Source organism: Pogona vitticeps, chromosome 13, assembly GCF_051106095.1.
Source record: "Pogona vitticeps strain Pit_001003342236 chromosome 13, PviZW2.1, whole genome shotgun sequence".
Taxonomy (NCBI): domain Eukaryota; kingdom Metazoa; phylum Chordata; class Lepidosauria; order Squamata; family Agamidae; genus Pogona; species Pogona vitticeps.
In genome coordinates, this window is record NC_135795.1 from 13,963,035 (window position 1) to 13,984,788 (window position 21,754).

General features: G+C 41.5%; 1 protein-coding gene across 3 annotated transcripts in view; it reads right to left on the reverse strand.

The window, feature by feature from the left end:
* Positions 1 to 2,094: 2,094 nt before the first annotated feature.
* Positions 2,095 to 21,754, reverse strand: part of XYLT1 (xylosyltransferase 1) — a 257,453-nt gene continuing 237,793 nt past the window's right edge. For all 3 annotated transcript variants that reach the window (XM_020802967.3, XM_078381244.1, XM_078381245.1), the window contains 3 exons: positions 18,408 to 18,603; positions 10,808 to 11,141; positions 2,095 to 4,754 (listed from right to left, as the gene is read on the reverse strand). In XM_020802967.3, coding sequence (XP_020658626.3) covers positions 4,432 to 4,754; positions 10,808 to 11,141; positions 18,408 to 18,603 — 853 coding nt within the window. In that variant the 3' untranslated portion in view covers positions 2,095 to 4,431. The remainder of the gene's footprint in view (positions 4,755 to 10,807; positions 11,142 to 18,407; positions 18,604 to 21,754) is intronic.

Here is a 21,754-nt window from a genome sequence, read left to right on the forward strand (position 1 = left end):
GCCGACATAGATTAAAAGCCAAAATCTCGATAAGTCCATAAGCCAAATCAGAAACTGTAATCAGTCCAAAGGTCAGTAATCCAGAAATCACAAAAAGGTAGTGAATCCAAATTCGACAATTATAATTGTAAACAAAGGTCAAAGTACTCCAGAAACACCAACGGTAGTCAGGAAGCCAGACCAGATCAAAAAACCATAAAATGGGTAACAATTCAAAACAGTTCTAGACGTTGTAAAAGAGTCTGATCTCAGCGGGGGCAAGAAGGAACTGAGGCATTACGGGCAGGCGGAGCACGCGCACCACGGGGAAACATGTTTTTAAGCTCTAGAAGATTCCGAAGAGTCCTGCACAGGCGCAGTCTAACCCATTTGTGTGGATTCACAGAGGCCATGAAGAAGAACATATAACCTTCTTCATGGAAAGTATATGCTCCTTGACTAAGGTGCATTTGAATGTGCAAGACAGGGCAGAGAAACTCACTTTTTATAAAGGGCATCGCTTGACCATAGAGCTTAACTAGGAGTATCTGCAAGTGTTGTGCACGTATGCCCCACGGTCACTTGTGAGACACATGTGGATGTTCAAGGACAGGAGAACTAAGTCTGTGGCTTAAGCAGATTTCCCCATCCATTGTTCATGGTGTGATAAGAACACTAAATGAAGTATATAAAATGGCTGTCACGGCCTCAACTCCACAGGGAACATTTGGCTGTCTAGCTGACAGCTCCCTTCACCTGCACCTAGCCTAGACAATGGTGAGGCATCATGGGAGTTGTAGCTGATCAACATCTGAAGGGCCACACGTCCCCTAACATGCAACCAACCAACCAAAATATTTTTATTTTGGGCTGACATAATGTAAAACATGCACCACATTCCAAAGAATGACATTCAAGAGTCCTGAAGGGTGACTTGGAGAACAGAAAGCCCCTTGTCCTCACCTTAGGCATGAGAATATTGGGCTCACCAATGAAGGTTTTCCACCAATGGCAGACCCAGCCTTCTGGAGGGGAAAGAATGTCTGCCTGTTGAAGTACCCAGCAGGTAGCTGTGGCTTCTAAAGATGGGTCTTGGTCTTTGATAGATACAAACTCTATCTAGAAGTTTAATGTGTAGTAAATATCAATATGCAATGAAGAGAGCACATGATCTCTGCCTTTTTCATTGTCATCATTTTGAGGAGCAATAGTGGAGGTTCTCCATATGATCTGGAAAACTGGAAAATCAGTGTTCCTGATTGCACAGAACCTCTTCTCTTTAGACTTTCATTCTTTATGTGTGGAAAAGCAATGACAGAGAAGGGAACTAGCACACTTCCATCCTTTTGCGTTTTTTGTGTGAGTGTTAACTACATTCTGATCTCCTGAATTGGGATCTGGGTGGATGGATATGTTAATGTGAAACTCAGTAGTTGCTACACGTAGTCAGTTGATTTCTAATGCCAAGTTTCAGATGTGAGAACCTGATCTTGCTGGACACCAACTCCCATCACTCTCAACCGCTGGCCATACTGGATGGGAGTGGTGGTAGTACAATAACATTTTGGGACCCAAGGTTGGGAGGCAATGTTTCAGTAATTCCCCCGCCCCCCAACTCCCCATATTCAGAATTCTTGTAAGAGTGGAATTCAAGAAAGGAGGAAAAAAAAGCAAAGGGAGAAAGGTTTTTTTTCTTTAAAGAGAAAAGGCCTTTTCTTAATAAAGGCAGCTTTAGTTAGTAAGATAAGATAATCTTCAAGCTGCACAAGCAGCACCTACTAATTAGTCATTGACTAAAACACAAATAAATACCTAATGTTTTCCTCCTATGCAGCCTCTTTTGTGTCAGCCAAACCTTATTAATACTCTGCTTTCATGCCAGCACAGCTGACACTGCAATTTCCAAAGTCCAAAGCAAACTGGAATAGCTTAAAACCAAACAGGATGGTGAGAAAACACATTAGCAAGCCATCAGGATCTTGGGGTTTATCGTCACCACCATGGCAGCAGTCATTTTTAAAAGGGAATTCAACCATTTCTTGTCACCTGGTTATTTCGAAATGCACAAGCTGGCTGCTCATTAAGAGCGCTGAAAAGTTTGACATGGGAAGGAGGGAAGAGAAATCTTATTTTATTAACTCAACTGGTCATTTTGTAACCTTTGGAAGAGATAACAACAGAGCTGACAAAGTTTCTTTGAGTGCTGGAGGTCCATCAAGACGCAAGGAATTTGAACTAAAAGCTCAAAGAAAAAAAATTTATATGTATGAACACGAATGCAATTTGTACAAGTTATGCCGAAGGGTTTAACTAGAAATGAATCTGCATAAGAGAGCAAAAAAGCCACGAAAATTCAATTTTTATATTAATGGAATCTAAGCTTTTTCATATATCTTGCAGCTTAGATCACAACCATGTGTGATGGAGCCAGAATGTAAATGAGGACTCAAATCTGCTAAAATGTGAGACATCAAATACACAAACATATTGTAGATAGAGATGAGAATTTCATTTCAATTCATTTTTGAAAATCTGAATTTATCGAAACTCACACATTTCAAGTGGATGAAGAAATAAAACTTGACCAGTTTCCTTATTCCTAACTCAAGAATACTACAGTTCTCCCTCTTGCAAAGGAGCTACTTCTAAACATGGGAGACCAGTGGGTCACTGACTCGAAATGTCAAAATTTGCCACTGCACATCATAGGGCTAAACTTGTGGTGGGTTTGTATGTCTGTGGGGGTGACTACATTGGCTATTTACCTCACAAGGTGCATAAGACTGGGAACAGATTAATTTGAATTAAAACACAGTGAATACATGACGTAAAGCGCAATGCAAGGAAGACTGTTGTGGAATTGACTCTTTTGAGTGGGGAATCCTCTCTTTTTGTTCAGCCACCAGGGTGGCTTAAATTTGTTCCAACAGGATTGACATCTGCTCTGACTGCATTAAAAAACAAAAAACAAAACAAAAAATGATTTCAACTCAGCAGCAGTTATCACTAGGGCATTTGGGAGAATAACTGTAAAAAGGTGTGAGAACGGTCAAAATGGCCAATTAGCACTTTGTTAAGACACCTTCTGCTATTGGAGCTCTTTGAAAGCTGAGCTGCCTGCCTCAGACCTGAACAAACTGTCATCTAGACGGCTACAGTGAGTTACCCGGGGAAACCCGATGTGATCAAATTGTATTTTCTCATTGTGTCGTTATATCCTATGTTAGGATATGTCTGGATTAATTATTAAATAATGGGGTGGAAGTGCAACACTGGCTTTTCTCAAATAGTGGGGAGGGCAGGTAAGAGAGAAAATTTTTAATTCTACAAGATATTGTGTCAAGCCCTCCCCCCCCCCCAAATTTCCACCAACCATCCCTTAAAAAATTTAGTGCAGGAAAGCTGCATTATAAAATTGCCAGAGCTGATCCCCTCTAGCCCTGTGTTGCCCTATGTGGACGGGCAAAGTACCTCTAGAATGCTCTGTCTGATCCTTTCAACTTGCTTATGTGAGGGACCCGTGTAGGACCTTTGGTTTTAACACTGAGCTATAATTCTATTCTGGAAGAGGAAGGTTATCACAGATAACAAGGGGATCCTCCTCCCATCGTTTGAATGCTAAGTATTGCCCTGTAGGACTCTTCCCCTGACATCTGTCCCCTACCTTCACTTTCCACATTCAAGGTCACTTTAAAAAGGACAGCTCCAAGGAGAAAAATATGGATGTGGAAGAGTTCCTCTGTCCCATTCTGCCCTCCTGTGTTACAGTTTAAACTATTTTCCACCTAAGGTTTGTGGTGTGAGGATTTTCTGCAACACCTGGGCTGTGGTTGTACAATTCTTTCATAATCAGAAAGCCCAAAGATTGAACCCCTGTACATATTAGTGAATGGAGGGAACACTTAAAAGCATTACTATTTTTTAAGCATGAATGCTTTTAAAAGGGGAGAAAAACAGTTTTTTTTTCTTGGCTGGGGTAGTGGTAACAATGCTTTTGCGAATCTTTTTAATAGAATGTTTTGGAAAGTAATAGCAAATTTCAGCACTCAAGAATGGTAGCCATTTTGTTCTTCCTTTCAAAAAAGCCAATCCTTTTGTGAAAACAGTTGTGGCGTTTGTGTGTATGAAATAGAATAGCGAATAGTTCAGATAAAGGTTTTGAAATCTGTGAGGTTATCTCTGTGCTACAAGCACACATGGTTTAAAATCAGTTTCCTCCTTCCCATCCCTCCCATCTAAAAACATTGTAACAGCTCATTTTTCTAATTCCATCCCTACTTTTGATCTTAATTAAAACTAATTTTTAGCTTTTTCGTAAAAAAAAAGAATGAAAGCTAAACCCATTGAAAATAATTTACATTCTGAAGTGCAGACAGACATCCACCTTGCACAGGTCACAAGATCACGAAAAGTTTGATTCCCTTTTAAAACCAACGAACGGCAAACCGGCTGCTACCTCAAACGGCCATCGGGTTTAACAGGACCCAGTTCAGACTTTGGGTCTGGGCTGAGAGAACTCCATGAAGTTTGGCTACAGGCCTGGATTACTGGGCAAGAGGACGAGCCTGTACTGCAGATATCGACAGCGGACCAGACGCTCCCAACCAGATTGTCCACCCAGCTCTCCAACTTGGTGCCAGTGAGGGCTGCTGTCCTTTTGGCCTGCTCCACCTGTGCAGCATTGATGGGGATGTTCAAAACTGGATTCAAGCCTTGGAAACTCTGCTCCATGTAGGCATTCTTTGGTGGTCCACCATGCAACCTCACAGCCTCTTCTGAAATAAAAGAAAACACGGCCAAAGCTTAAACTGAGGTAAACATTATTTCGTTGTTTCAGTTGTGTTCTCCATAGCCTTGAAATTGCTTTTTAATTGCTATTCATATTATACCATTTTAGTTGTCCCTCCTGTTATTACTGATAATATTACTGGTAATAGAATAAGGAATAACAGTATTTGTAGTATTTAAAGGCATTTATGTTTATGTTTTTCTACTACTACTATTACCAAAGTACCTAGAATTTTCTAAACACTGTACCCAAAGATACAAAAGCTTCTGTCTACAAGCATAGAAACTATGGTTCAAAAAGAAAAAGGATAAGGGAGGGAAGGGGAAAATAAGCAAGGGAACAGCAGTTCCCTTTCCATCCAGTGGATGGGGTGGGTGGATTGCCATGACCTACATGGAGAGAACTTGTTCATTAACCAGAATTGGCCAAAACACTGTATTGCTGGTAGTAATTCTGCATTTGTGTCTGCAGTGATGACCCACAATATTCAGGAGGAGGAGGAGAAGACAGTCTGTCAATAGAGTAAAATGACAGATTGAGCCACCCAGGTGATATTTGGAGAGCTGGATCTGAACATTATTGAAAAGGTGTTTCTAGGACAGATATCTGAAATACCCAAGGAGTTACTGTCATCAGTCTTGGCCCAACCTTATGGACACCAGACCTTACTGCAAATGGCAACTGCTGTGTTAGGATCAAAACATGGGAAAATTACTGTGTATTAAAGTTATTTGCAGTGTGAATTAGGCTCTGCACAGGATGTAAGCACTGAGGAAACCACAGTGCTGCCGGTTTTCATCTTTTTTTTTACACAAGAATGGCAGAAAACAGATGTGAAATGTAACACACAATCAAGGTAGGAAACCATTTCTATAAATATCAAAAGTATTGCACGAATGACCACACCATCAGCAGCTCAATCCTGCCTGTCTTAACTTCAGCGTTGTGGAAACAGTCATGCTGTAGTTTCTGCCTGAAATTGACACAGGTGTGAAAATTGGAAGAGTGGATGCATTTCTCCACAGCCAGTTCCCCCTCCTCCAGTTCTGTTCTTGAAAAAGGAGACTGGATGCGAGGAGGAGCCTTGCTGAGCTCAGCCAAGATACACAACCGCTTCTAGGAGAAAATGTCCCCATTCAAGGAAGACCTCCTTGGCTTGGAAAGCCACATCATATTCGGGCCAGGAATGACATACCAGTGCCTGCAATTCATGCCACATCACCAGTGCTGTTTTATGAAGACATGCTGAGGCCCTAAGCTACAACCATTTCAAAAGGCCCTACAGCATTACTCAAAAGAAAGAGAGCTTAAAAAAACAGAACTCCCGCATAATCTGGGACTTCACATTGTAGTTTGCCTAACTTGTGCATACATTTGGCATTAGGCGTTTATCTAGGGATGTCGATCTTGACAACACATTTTTGCTTGGCAAACGATACATTTAAAAATCTTCTTGACATAAGATCATGAGGATTGTTTTGGTCTGTGTTAGAGAGATATGTTAGAGAGATAAAATAAATGTTTTTTTAGTTGTTGTACACCACCTTGTGTCTCTTTATTGGGAGAAAGGTGGGACGGAAATAAATGAAGTGAAGTCAGTCCACAGTCAGATTCTCCTCTGGATTTGAACTAGAACTTGGAAAAGTTACAGCCAGTTGTCAAGTTGACTGGGACAGTTCTGCGATTTGTGGTGCAAGCTCTGGATTTGCCAATAGCACTAAGGTAGATGAGGTTGACTGCAACAGAGAAGAAGGTTCCCTGCCTGGCACAGCCTTATTCAGAATAGATGCTTGTCCTTTTTTAAAGACAATCTCTTTAAAAAAATCCAGGTGAAGAAAAGGAACTTTTCAATGTTGCTTAAAAAAAATCTGGAAATTGCTGAAAGTGAATAAGACCAGCAGATTTATCCAGGCCCTTGACTGCCATAGGCCCTGGGGAAACATTTCAGTGTTGCTAAGAAAGATTATGAAAAGCAGCCCACCTTCCCCCTTTTACTTCATTTCTTTTACTTTTCTTCTCTAAAGGCAGGTTTTATTATGCTGCTCCTTAAGTTTAGAAACAGGACTTTTTACCCCCCCCCCCAGTCTTTGCATTGTTCACAAAAATATAACACAAACGGTTCCTTTCACAGCTTCAATTTTTCTGTCAGTTTCACAGCATTTATCTGGCACTAGAAATAAGTTGAAATAATTGAGGAAGAAAAAAGAGGTGACAAAGTGGCAAATGCTAAAATGAATGAAACCTAAAAAGAAACTTTATAATGATAAGTTTCAGGTAATGAACATAATATTGGGTCTTGGAAGAGGGAATGGGCAAACCTCCAAGGTCTAGGCTGAGCACAACTTTCTAAACTTCTCTTGACTGCAGGTTGTTTCAACCCGCTGTGCCTCTTGAAATGACAGTGCTGTCTAGATACCCATGAATGCTGGGGGAGAGGCAGTGGGGTTATTCAAACCTCTCACTGCTACGTGATTTGAAGTTCAATGTAAAGCCTGGAAGATGCCAAGCATAACATGGATACTGACAGGTTCTTCTGGGTCTCATCTACTGGGCTGGAGTCAAAGCAGGACAGGCTCATGATGAAAGCCTGTGACAGGTAACTACCATTCTCAGAAGGTACCATCCACATCCAGCATGGCCCTGGCTGCTGCTTGAGGGGGCAGCTTGTGAGTTGTAGCTCAGACCTGAATCCAATACAGTCAACCCTCGACTTACAAATGTTCCTACATATGAACTTTTTGATTTACAAATGGCTCCGTTGGCAAAAAATGGCATCGCCTTGCGAACGGAGCCTCGACCTACGAATGAGGTTGAGGCTCTGTTCGCAAGTCAATGCCATTTTTCCAAATGGAGCTGTTCGTCGCCTTCGGAGGTCTCAAATTTGAATTTCTAGCCCATTCTCCTTGCCTTTTTGCCTTCTGAGCTCTCAAAGGGCTTCCTCTGATGTCGGGTGGAAAGCCCTTTGAGATCTCCGAAGGTAATTTTTTGAAATGCTGGAACGGATTAATTCCGTTCCCATACATTTCAATGGAAAATGGTACTTCAACTTACGAACTTTTCGACGTATGAATGTCGTTCCAAAACGGATTAAGTTTGTAAATCAAGGTACCCCTGTAGCTAGTCCCAGTCAGAGTAGATTTATTGCCTTGAAGCCTACTGATGTTTGCATAAAATTTGCATAATTTGCTTCAGGTAATTTCAGCCAACTGATGAGATGCTGGGGTGCATCTTGCCTCTTCAATGAGACACATGACCAGATATGTAACTGAGATGTATCTCAGCACCTTCTCAATTAGCCACCGATATGTAAATTATGTAAATAGGAATAGAATTCTGATAACTGAATTTTACTCTAGCTGAGAGTAACAATTGGACTTAGCCTCCCCCCCAAAAAATTTCAAAATGCTGATCATGATAGGTATGCAGAAGATCTTGGCTGGTGTACAGCAGGAGATACTGGCTAGACTAGTCCACTATAGAGAAGAGTTAGAAGGTTGCCAGAACCGACTTTTCCATTGGCTTCAACTGCACTTCTTAAAGGGTCACAGGTTGCCCATCCTTGGACTAACCTCAGTAGGAAGCTAGCTTTCCCCAAACTTGTGCTCTTCAGATATTCTGCTGATAACCTCCAGCATTCCGAACTCTTGCCTTCTTGGGTGAGGCTGACGGGAGTTGAGGTCTAAAACAGCCAGGCTGGGGATGGCTGCTATGGAAGACCATCAATATTTCCCCTGTGATGATGGTTCTCCTCTTCCTAGCCTATATGTATCTACATATGTGTAAGTTGAAAGTACACAGAATTCATGCGCAAAGAACCAGCAAGCAACAAAGAAGCTAGAAATTAGAAACAGCATCACAATAACTTTCGGTGGATGGATAGCCATGACTAAAATGAATTGTGGTATCAAAGCAGCACTTCTCAGACAGATGGATGTATTGGTATTCTTCAGCATATACAATGAAAGCAAAAACAACACAAAAACAGATGGCCTGTGGCAGCTTTATTTCAGGGTGAGCTCTGTAATTTAAGAAAGCACCTCTGAAATAAATCTCTCTGCTCAGTTTCTTTTTAGTATCTACCACTTCCAGAGTTATAACGGAAGAAGCTATTGGGTGAGGTGCCGGTCTTGTGCTTGTCCCATTCTGATGGTGGTGATGATTTGCCAAATAGGAACTTTTGTAATTGTAACTCTATGTGTGTAAGTACCAGCAGGATATTGGGCTACATTTTAAAATGTCCCAATATGTTTGTTTTTATGTTGTATTTGTTTTATTATATATGACAATTGCAAGATACAGAAGAACCACTCCTTCACTCGTTCTGGATCATATGGCTTGTTCTGTTTGCCTTTCCCAAAAGGGATGGAATTTTTTGATGGAAGTGTAGAAACAGATGATTTTTAGGAGAAAAACTAAATACAGTTTTGGACTGCAGATTAAACCTAACTATGCCCACCACACAGTAAAGCAGAACAAAGATGGAACAGGGCTCTCTCTCTCTCTCTCTCTCTCACACACACACACACACACACACACACACACAATACAGACTGGAAACCTATTGAATCATCCATCTCTTGACCTAGCAGTGAGAAGTCTAACAGTTATTGATCACAATAATCTAAGCAAGAGTTATGGTGCAGGAAGAAATTCCTTGATACCTTCTAGCTCTACAGTTCTAAGATGATGATGATGATGATTAAAAAGTCTAACTGCTGGAATGTACTAAAGCATCCTAGTAGCTGCATATCCATGCACTCTTGGTGTGCAAAGAGGGCAGGTAAAAGATAGCAGGCAGACTGCCTGGGCCTTTAAGCAATTGGGAGAGTAAACTCAGAGCCTTTGAGAATGTAGGACACAGTTGGAGGAGCTTCTGCAATTTAATGTTAGCCTCCTCTATTTAGCTTTTAGGAAGATAGCCACAGAAATCTAAGGCTGGCTCAGTAAGCAGTTGAAATTATGAAAATTATTCTGAATTATTCTGAAGCAATGCTATCCAGCTACTTCTCCATTTGGCTGCCAGAACTTTAGAACTGATGCAGATTTAATACAAATGATACAACATGAACTACACTTAGCTTATAACTGTGCCATTTAAAATCACAGTACTCTGATAAGAACAGATACTACACTTGGAAACAGATTTGGGAGAGGAAATATATACTGAGAAGTGGACAAAATTATGGAATTGTAAAATGTATGTCTGTAAGAATAAAATTGTTTATAAATTCGTTTGGAGATGGTACTTAACATCAGTGAAATTGAATTATATGGATAAAAAAATCTCCAAAAAGTGTTGGAGATCTAAGCAAGAAGTGGGGACCTACTTCCATATGTGGTGCAAATGTGAATATATAAAGTTGATTTTCAAAGAAATATGAGAAACATTAAGTTTAAATCTAACAATATGTCCAAAAATAGTGCTTTTACTGATATTTGAGAGGGTACAATGGAAGCTGATACAGAAAGAACTGATTATAAATTTAGTAACAGTGGCAAAATTAATAATAACAAATAACTGGAAGATTAAGTGCGATCCCCAAGTAAATGAATGGTATAAAGAAGTGTAGAATATAGCTATTAATAATAAATTTACATATGAAATGAAAGTAAGAAAAGGAATGTAAATTAAGAATGAGTCTGGGGATATATGCGGAGAATTTATTGACTTTGTATTAACAAAAGATTGTGTACCTTTGCAACAGTAAATGTATTTTGGAAAGGGAATGGGGCTCCATAAAAGGAAGGAACAGACTATCTCCATTGGTCCCGGTGAAGGGGAGCACAGTACGTGTATGTATAGACTTTTTGTTGTTGCTCTTGTTTTATTTTTTATGTTAATTAATAAAACTATATTTTAAAAAAGCCTGGCTGTCTTGTGCTAATGAGAGCTATCCACAGAACATAGACCAATGTGACCACTCCAACCTGTCTCCAGTGAAAATGATGAAGACGACAACGACAACGACAACAACAACAGAAGATTCCAGTCTATTTCTTTTGGTCTGCTGAGGATGCCCCCAACCCCAAGGAACATACCTTGTCTGATTGCCTGTCTGTTGGAAAAGGTCAGAGGAGAGACGAGGAATTTTGTTTCAGCCACAGGCACCCAGTGATGCAGGATTTTCACTGTCCAGATACCAGGCCGGAGGGGCAAATTCAGAGGTGGCTTGTAATGTGTAAACTCTGCGCTGGATTCAATCAGAATGTCATATGTAGCAGCAATGACATTTATGGGATCCACCCAGATGACGGTAACGGTGACATTAGGCCCTTTCCCCCATTTTTGCATGCCGATCGGCTCGTCCATTGGTCCAATGAGACCACCAAAATTCCGGAATATCCTCTCTTTAGCATCCCAGTCCGTTCCGATCTGAAAGAAAGGAGCACTGCACATTAGACAAGGCAGCAAGGAACAAGCCAATCAACGGATATTTGCTCTTTCATAATTTTCCACATTTGGCAATTAAATACTACAAGATTCCTTTCCATCTCTGCTCCTTGTGGAAATTAGAAGGTAGGGAGGATAGGTGGAACGGAGAGCCTACGACATTTTGCAGCTTGAGAAAAAGGAGAAGACGGCATCCATCATGCATACAAAAACTGACTAGATCAGCAGCTGAATTTTAATGGGAGGTATTCTCTGCTGCACCTAGAAGATTCAGGCTAGCTCAGGGCTACATAACAAGTCAAAAGGTACACACAGGTCTGTCCTGCAATACTTTGCTGCCACCTTCCAGCACCTACTGCCTGGGACAGAAATCTCAGGGAAACAAGACTGTAAACAATGTGGATGAGCATTTTTGTGGCTCCAAGATCACTGAGAACTGATACAGCTCAGTAGGTTGGAGCTGTCTTGCCAGGGGCTTGGGATTTGAATCCCCAGTGTGCCTCCTGGGAGATAAGGCAGCTGAGGAAATCTGGCAGAAGCACATGTGGCTGATGACGTTACATGCCCTGTCACTTGCACAGTCTTGGGCAAGTTGCACAGTTGTTCCAGAGCATCACCTGAAGACAAACTACGCGGACTGCTTTATATCTAGAAAACTCGATGAGAGTCACCATACACTGGAATTAGGTTGATGGTCACCTGAAATTTCCCATTAAGCAAGATATTTTTTTAAAGGTTCATAAAGTTTCCACTCCTGGTATTTGTTTTCCACTGGAGACATTTGTGGTGACTACTAAGTCCCCTTGCCGCCATAAAAAAAAGAAAAAAAAAGAAATTGAAATTGTGCCTATATTCCTACTTTACAAAAATGTCCAAAATCAGGCATTCCTGAGTCTGGCAAAAATACAGCCTGCCACGTTTACCCATCCCATAAGCAGATAAAGGAAAAAAACCAAGAGTTCCTCTTCACAGACACGTTGAGATCTAAACTCCAGCACCTTTTTTTTGCCTGTACACTTTTGAGAATTCTCGGCATGCAGGGTGAACATAAGAAGGAGTAGCCCGGGTCTTTATTAAGATTACAATGATGAACAAAAAGATCATCTTTCACAATCCATCCATCAAAGATGAAGAGTTTATTATAGACTGAATCAGTGTCTCCCATATATATAAAACGTTGCCCATATTTATGTAGAGATGCTTTTGATGCAGTGAAAATAACTGGCCCAAATTCTGACATTATTATCATTCTATCTTCTTTGCATCCAGCCATTTTTTGAAGACACAGCAAAATGGCATATCTTGTCATTTAAGAGGCACAGTTCTGTTTAAATTAGCAAGGGCAAGTGTCTTTACATACTACCATGGATAAGGGATGGGATCTACAGGAATGCTTAACTGAAATCTTTCTTTAGTAACACCGACTTCTAGTCTTGAATAAACAAATCCTTGCCTTCTACTGATTTAAATATTTAGCAAATCTTCCATGTTGATCTATGCAGTGTTTAATCATTACCACAAACTAATGCTTCTATTATTAAAACATGGGCTTGTAAAGTAGACATCTCAGTTTGCAAACCTTAATTAGGAAGAATGATTTGTTTACTCATTTTTCTTTCTAAAGCAAAATAATAATAATAATAAAGATTATTGCAACTACTGATGGGTGCTGATGAACAATACCTGGCTTTTAAATGGTACATTGAAATATCATCTGCAATAAATTGCTCACCCAGCTGCTTTTCATTATTCTACTTATTACATTAGAGCAGCTACTGAAGGGAGACAGGTCAGTGACTTTGAACACATTGCAGTAGTTAAAACTGAAGAATTTCATTACTTCACACCATCCCTATTCGCCACATAAGTCCTCATTCTATCTTTTTTCTTTTTCAAGATGTGCCCCTAGAACCTCTAGTGCAGATTGACTGTTGGATTCAGCTTGTTGCTGCAGAATCTCTAGAACTGAGCTGAACCAAGCCTTTTTGCTGCCTGAGGCAAAAAATAAGATGGTGCATCATGAACAGAAATCTAAATGTTTTATTATATTTTATGATTTTTTGATATTTGTTAGCCGCCCCGAGTAGACGCTATCTAGGGGGGGGCGGGGTAAAAATAAAATCAAATCAATAAATAAATGGACTGGCAGTTGAATCTTTTGGCAACAACAGTGGTGGGACAGCACTATGTTCTGATATAATCTTGCTGCCTCATCAGCCTCCAATCAATTCGACTACCGGGTCTGAAAAATCAATCAAATTCAAGTTAATATTATAAGCAAGACTCTTCCATTCAGTTCACTGTCAGAAAAAAACGCCACTGTTGTTTTGGAAAATGGTTAAGCCAAGGAGCCCCTTGGAGCAAAAGTATGGGAGAGTTCCATGCATCTTACTGTGAATATCAGAAACTGGACACGGGGAAGACCCTCACAATCCATGCTTGCAATTGCCCTCCCCTAATGATGCCTGTCCTTCTAGACTAAGCTGCTGCTGCAAGCCAGGAGTCAGAGGGGTAGCAGACACAATTGAAATGGAGCTAGAAAGGTGATGTTGCTTCCATCTCCAACAGGAAGACTTTCATCACAGCACTTTCTGCTGGCTTCAGAAGGTCAAGTGGCCAGCCTTGCAGGGTAGGGCCTGTCCAGAAACTGAACAGCTCACTGCTGCCCCAGGAAGATGACCCACATGGTAGTTCTAATGACTCACCATAGGAGACCACTAAACAGGAACAGAACCAAATATCAGAAACCAGATCCTGGGGATCCGGATCTGGATCCTGACCTACCGGATCCTCCTGACCTATATGATGTACAGATGCTGATAAATCTTTCTGCAGACGCTATTCTTTTCAGGTTTAGGTCAAAACTATATGATTTGCTCATAGATTTTATGAGTTTATCATCATACATATCTTTCATAGTGACTTTTTTGCACTGTTGCTTAATATTTATATTTTCTTTAAAAATAGTATTGTGGATATCAATATATTCTTATGTTTTCTGATCTACCTGGGCGCAATTACTTAATACCGAAGTGTGAGGCTGGTGGTAGAAACAGAAAGTAAAATAATGCATGTTTTCCCACGAAAGACTCCCCCCACCCCAAATTTGCAGGAGGCATGTAACACCTATAAGCCATAATGAGATCAGGTCATTGCAAGAGGGAGCTGTCTCTTCCTCAGCAGCCAGCCATCTGAGAGGAGGAAGAGGGGAAAGGAAGGCAGAAAAGACAGGGAGAGACATGACTACTGCTGCTGATTCCAGCCTTGCCTCTTGCCGATTCTAGCCTTGCCAAAGTCTGATAGGCAATCCCCAATGATAAGGGATTATGACCATAGACAGAAAAAAAGATTGCCCACCTCTGCAGTAATCATCTTCATCCAGATAGAAGGATAAATAGAGAGAAGGGCATTATTTTATACCAGTGAACTCAAAGCTGGCTCTGAGACCTTGTCTCCAAGTTAGCAGTTCAGACGTCTTCTCTAAGAAGTATCTAGAATCATATGTTTTGATGAAACTTCACAAGTCAGAGATTGCTGGTGGGGGTAGGGTTTGCTATTGGCTTCTCTCTGGCCTCTGCCTGAAACATTACTTTTTTGGACTATAACTGCCAAAATACCCCAGCCAACATAATGATTGTCCTCCAGTCAGTAGGCAACAGGATAATGGGAAAACATAGTTCAGAGCATCTGGTGAACCCAGCAGTCATCTACATTCTCCTTCATATTAATGGGGCTTCAGCCCAAGTGTTTCCCTCTTACTAGATCTCTAGGACTTGGTTAAACATCGCCTCCCACACTGATAAATGATTGGGCCCTACTAGTGCCCACATACCATCAGACTGGCTGATCCCTTTATAGTTCAGCATCATCCCTGAACTTCAGAACTGGAAGAGACCCTACGAATATCAAGTCCAGCCCTTGTCAAGAGAACAAAGTTGAGCTCCCAGCTTCTGACTCCACAGCCAGATACCTAAACCACTGAGCTCTCCAGCAGCTGAATCTAGCATTTATTCCTTTCTTTCCTTCACTCCCATCATGAAGCTCCTTTGCCCCTGACTCAGCATGTGCAACTGAATCGGTAATGTCTGTTCTTCCAGCCCAGGCTTGGGCTAGTCATTTAAAATTTGCCCAAGATAAATTATGCCCTGCTTACTAGTATGTGTCTCATTGCTCACCATGAACAGCAACCATTAGGTTCACACAGCAGATGCTAATTGCCTGCCGCCTGGTTCATTTCGTTCTGTGTGATGAATTGTGATTGCTAATGAGGCCAGCAACAAACTTTTGGAATTGCACTGATACCGTTTTAGTGCAAACATCTCTAAGTATTCTTAAATCATAAGTTTGTTTTGTTTCCTGGTCAGCCCCAGTGAGGCATGCTGGAGTTCTCCTTCTCCGGAGAACACGGAGTCCTCCTTTCTCCCCTATTGCTTAGCTCAGTGGTTCTTAACCTTTGTTACCCGGATGCTTTTGAACTGCAACTCCCAGAAACCCCAGTCAGGACAGCTGGTGGTGAAGGCTTCTGGGAGTTGCAGTCCAAAACTCCTGAGTAACCCAAGGTTAAGAACCAGTGGCTTAGCTGATATCAGGAGGAGTAACTCGTGTAGCTTCCCAGAAGGGGACCACTGGGGAAGCAGAAGCTGCTGTGCAGCATTACAGCAAGTGGGGCGCCGAGGGATGAGGAAGGGCGGCAGATGCCAAACTTTTTCTTCCACAGAAAATCAACCACCGAACCAGCATAAGCAGCTGGACAGAATTCATTAATCCCACTTACTCTGTCTCCCTTTCAGTACTGACCCAGCCCTATCAGTCCCAGGAGGCACCAGCTGTTGCTCTTCCTCCTAGTTCTTGTCCTGGCTACTAGCCTGGAGAAGGCTGCTCAACAGACAGGCAACAGCAAGAAGGAGCAGAGCCGGGAAGTCAATGCATTACAAGTAATGTTACCTGCAGCCAGAGAAAGGTGTGTGTGTGTTGCACTACAACTCCCAGAATACCCCAGCCAGTATATGTTATATATATTCTGGGAGTTGCAGTTTGAAAAAAAAGGTGTAATATTTCTAATCTCTGCCTGCAATGAGGAACAAGGACATCACAAAGTCACATTTCAAAACTAACAGAATGAGTAGAAACGATGCATGATACAGTGGTGCCTCGCTAGGCGATGATAATCCGTTCCACTGAAATCGCTGTCTAGCAAAATCATTGTCTAGTGAAAAGCAAATCGTCGTCTAGTGAAAATCGGTTTGCGAAGCAGGGACCAAACATTGTCCAGCGAAATTCCCCCATAGGAATCACTGTTTTGCGAATCGCTATAGCGATCGCAAAAAGTCAGTGTCTAGCGAAAAAACTGTCATGCGGGGTAACTGTCTAGCGAGGCACCACTGTACATTGCTGAGATAGCAGTGTTTCCTAGCTTCTTTGAAAGGGTATTTTTAGAAGCATTTTGACATGTTCTGCAGCATCCTTCTACCAACCCTAAAACACCCTCTCTTAAAAGCGAACAGAAAGCAAAGAGTTCTTTTTAGAACATTGGAATGAACTAATTATTTCCTAAACACTGAAATGAGTATTAGGAACAAACTGCTTTTCAGAGGTAGGTTCCTAAGCTCTGAGGAGGAAGAACAGCAGCCAGGTGAGGAGGTGCAGGAGGCTGTCGTGAGCCCCCTCCAGGTTTGGGGCCTTGGGAGGTGCCCAGTGCTACCAACAACCTGATGCAGGCTTTGAACTCCAGCTGAAAAATGGAATGTTATTTCAATGGGTTGGGCTTTTACTTTACAAAAGCACTATACACTAAAAGCAGGACCTGGGCAAACTGCTATTGCCTATTATTTAATGATTTAGTGTTGCTTCTCATCACACTCCTGAAATATTTGCACAGCAGTTAAAACAATGGAAGAATTACAGGTCTGAAGAAAAACAGTATGCAAGATTGTTTTGTACCACATGAAATGGCAAATCAATCAACAGGTATCTTGAAAAACAGAACAAGTCCAACATCCACCTCTTTATCAGGATGTTAATGTCTTGAGGTTTGCACATGCATAAACACCAGCCAAAACATGACATTCTATAAGCATCTCTTGATGGACCAAAAAAAAGAGACAAAATTTGTAGACCAGGGAGTAGTGGCTGTTAACCAATCTGTTCAATTAGATGCATGTGTACTTTAATTGAAATTTGCAAGGAGAACACAGTGAAATTAAGCATTTAGACAGCTGTGTCATTTGCAAACAATGTGGCCAAGGATCCAACTGGATGCTGATGAAATGTAAAGCCTTACTGGTGTAGTGATCTGGGATCCTTGGCTTGTCTAAGCACTGACCTTAGGTGAACAGAGGCTGTCCTCACTGCCACCTAGCTTATGCTTGCACAGAGAAGCCCTGGGTATCTCTCTGTGCACATGGCAGAGAAAGCAAGCTGTGTCTGTTATGGTTACTGCACAACTGGATTGACTCAACACGATCTTGGCCGGTTTACAGCCAGTGTGGTGTAGTGGTTACACATATCTCACCAGCATGAGGGAGGGCAAATTCCCACCCAAGAAGCAAAGTCCTGGGGCTAGCCACCCTGTCTCAGGCTAGCCTCACAAGTTTGGGATTGGAAGAATATAATCAACCATGGGCTTTTTAGAAGGAAAACAGAATACAGAAAATACAAACAACTAAAAATAATTTTAAAAGTTCAGGAAAACGTCCTTTAACTTGTTATGAAGTCTGCTTTTTTCCAAAGGAAAGAAGTCAGTGTAGGCTGTAGTTTGAAGAAAATCTATTGATAAATATTAAAGAACAAATACACTTGTTCTTATTCAGCAGCACAGGTCTAGTTCTTATTTGGGTTGTCAACGAGAGTCTGGGCTGTACTACTTCAGATCACAGGTGAAGGTTAAGAAGCTAGACATCTTCTCTGTACAAAAATGTCCCTGCACATACATTTCGATGGTATGCGAAGGATCCATTTTAGCAAGCCTCTGCCTACGGTCTGGGGTGGTGTAGTCTAGACATTGGTTTGGTCCCCTTAGTAAGAACAAGGTCTCTGAAAGGAAAAAACTAATCCTGGTCAGGACTTGGAAGAATTTGCAAGGTTAGGGAATATGTTGGCTGGACAGTCCTGGGAGGTGTCATTCCTAGAAAGAATGTTTCAAACTTCCATTCTGGATCCTGAACAAATCCTTTCAAAAATGATGTCCTCCATTTAAAATAGCAGCAGCAGCAGCAACAACAGATGGCAAATGTCAACAGTAGTGTTTACCTCTGTGAACTGCAGCCTTCCAAAATCACTTGGTGGACTTGCAATTTTGAAAACCTTCTTTGGCATCACCCATGTCTCCAGGGTCTCCAGCTTACTGGCAGCCAGATTGGTAGCATGGTGCTTGATGAGGAAACCCTGGAAATGGTCAGCAAGGAAGTAAAGATGCACAGACACAGGATGACCCACTGGGTAGTACCTGGAAAACACAAACGTTTGTTTGAAAGAGACTGGTTAAACCACAAAGAGAAATCATGGGATAGTGGCAGAGCAGTGATTTCCAACCTTGGGTCCCAAGATGTTCTTAGAACATAACTCCCAGAAATCCTGGCCAAAACAGTGGTGAAAGTTTCTGGGAGTTTTAGTCCAAGAACATATGGTTGGGAACCACTGTGGCAGATATTGAAGTACTGTAGCTTTTATTGCTATCGTGGTATTAGTCTCATGTGAACACAGATGGCCCAGTGTATACAGGAGAGGGGTTTTCAGGAATCAGCTTCGTGTTTTAGAGGGCCTTTGGCAAATGTCTTCTGGTTGGCCCCCTAACCGACTGCACTCTGAAAATGTACAGCAGATGAACAGTCACCAGGCATCTGGATCAGACATTTGAATTCCCCAGAGTCCCATAGCATGGGATAAGGAAGCTCTGTGGGAAATTTAAACAGTATCTCCAAAACACAGTTACTTTTCAAAAGGAGGTCCAGGACAAATGTTAACCGATGGACTGTGTTAAGCCCCAGTGTGTAATCCAGTACATGAGATGCTGGTGCTGGGCCTAGCTGCCTGACTGCCAATTAGGAAGGTAAAAAAACATAAGATGAAAAACAGGTCCTGTTGGTATCTTCCAAAATACACTCTCCACAGGGAGTAGTAAGCTATGGTCTGCTGTATTGGACTAGAGTCTGGTTTCCCATGCTGAATTGTAAACTGAGATTAAACCACAATGACCCAGTTCAGATGTTACAGCAAATAATGGTTTAAACAAATAACCACCTGGATATCAAAGTCTACATACATGACATCATGAAATCACAGAATTGTGGACATCTAGTCAACCAATTCAGGAATCGACATATAAAGCATTCCTGACTGATGGCGATTCAACCTCTGTTTCAAAACTTCCAGTGAAGAGTTTAATGCATTTCACAGGAATCTATTCCCCAGCTGAACACTTGCTACCATCAGGAAATTCTTCCTAATGTTTAGTCAGAATCTTTCCTGTAATTTGGCCCGCTGATTTGGGTTTCATACTGTGGAGCTGCAGAAAAAAAGGCCTCCTTCATCTTCCATGTGATACCACTTCAGATATTTAAAGATGTCTATTATATCACTTCTCATATCCATGAGAATAATGCTCATGTCTGGCTTCATAATAAAAACAAAAAGAACAATAAAAACAACACCATTGCTTCTTGTGCCGAATTAGAGCTGAAATGACTTCCGTTTCAATGAGATAATACTGAAAAAGTTAGATACTGTACTGACACGCTCTGTTAACATGATGTAAACTAGAGCCAGTAAGCTTAAAAGGAACTGTGTGAATTTGCTTTGGGTTTCCAAGGTTGAAAACCAGCAGAACCAAATTCCATTTGGCAAGAGAATGTCTGAACCTGTTCCTAGCAATATATCATTCGGACCTTTGGCCCTGCTCTCTTCTAAAGCTCTTCAAAAGGCCTTTTCCTCCTCATGCTGCAACTGTATGCCAAAATATGTTCCCTCTTGTTTTAACTGGTTAATGAAATTGCTCATTATTTTGTTATTTCTGCTTTATGTGCTTCCTATCAAAGTATTTAAATTATAGTCATTTTCTATCCTACTTGTTTGGAACTGCTTTCAGTGCTTTACAATCACCTATACAGTAAATAAAGTGATTAAGTGAAGGATTGCTTGTTTTCTAGACATGCAAAGAGTCAAATATTTACAGAATCCATCAAAACAACAACACATAAGAAGTATGATCTCAGACAACGTTTTTTGAATAACAAAAGGAAGAAAAAAGAAACCTGGAGCGGGAATGAATATAGATTGTAAACTAAACTGCAAGCTTCTGTCCAAAGAACCTGCAGGGGGTGCCTTATGCTTTAGGTAGCGAGAGGCCAAACTTTCTCCCACTGTAGCCCTGTGGCATCCTCCTCCACTCTCTCAGAAGTGCTGGTGGCAGAAGAAAACACACCCGGGTCTAACGTTTTGCCGCACAGCCCTTGTTTACCCCCTCCCTTCCACACTCCCGACTCCTCCTTTCCTGCTGCTGCTCCTGCAGGGAAAAACATTGGGGGTGGTGATGGCATCATCAGCTGATTTTCACAGGTCCCTTAGCAAACCAATGGGGGGGCACTGTTGTTAAAATGGCTCTTTGAGGGAACCACTCTCTTCCTCAAGGAAGAGGTAGAGAAGGAGAGAGGTGGGAGAAGGAAAGGAAACAAAAATATACCAGCCTCATGTCATGTCTGCTTTATCCTTTGTTTCAGAGGGCATACAGACACAATTTAACAGAGAATTAAGAGACACTGGGCTGCAACAACAGTGCCCTGGCAGTACCCATTCCTGTTGAGGCCCGCTTAAGAGCTCCAAGCCATTAACGTCAATGTCTCTAATGCTTGAAAAAGTTCCTTTTTTTGACCACAACTCCACGAATCTCCCAGCCAGCAGGGGAGGCTGTTTTGGGGGTTTAAAAAGAGGGACCTTTATTTCCCACATTGTCCTAGCCATCGCTTTACTCCAGAACATTGTGGGAAAGTAAAATGGCTACCTTAGTGGTGGTGGTGACAGACATATCCCACAATGACCTGAAACCACACTATATTGTGAAATCACAGAAAATTTAAACTGGACACTTGTGCTGTTGCGGGGGGGGGGGGAAGCTACTAATGTTGAGACCTTCTAATGAGAGATCAGGAAAGTCATTTTTTGGGATGACTAGTCGATGGACATGGCCACCCCAACCAACATGGCCACCCCAAGCCTTCTTTTGAGAAAGGAAGGCATCTTATTTCAGGTCAGGTTATCCATCCCACTAGCCCAGTATGTTCTCTTCTTTAGGATTCCAGGAAGAAGTCTTTCCCATCACCTCTAATGACAAGTTAAGATAAAAGAGTGCAACTATTCTTAATTTTTTTTTAAAAAAAAAAGCCCTGAAGTGCTACACCACTACATGTAGCCTCCATATGGTACAAAATGTAAAATGCTCAGCAACATGAACATTGTTAGGATAGTATTTACTGTAGTCACTGACTAGCCAACAGCAACATAAGCAACACATTAAATCAAGATATGTAGATGGATATATCTAAAGGCAATTTCAACCATTCAAAGTTAAACACTTGAAGGGGGGAAGTAACTTTTGGCAACTT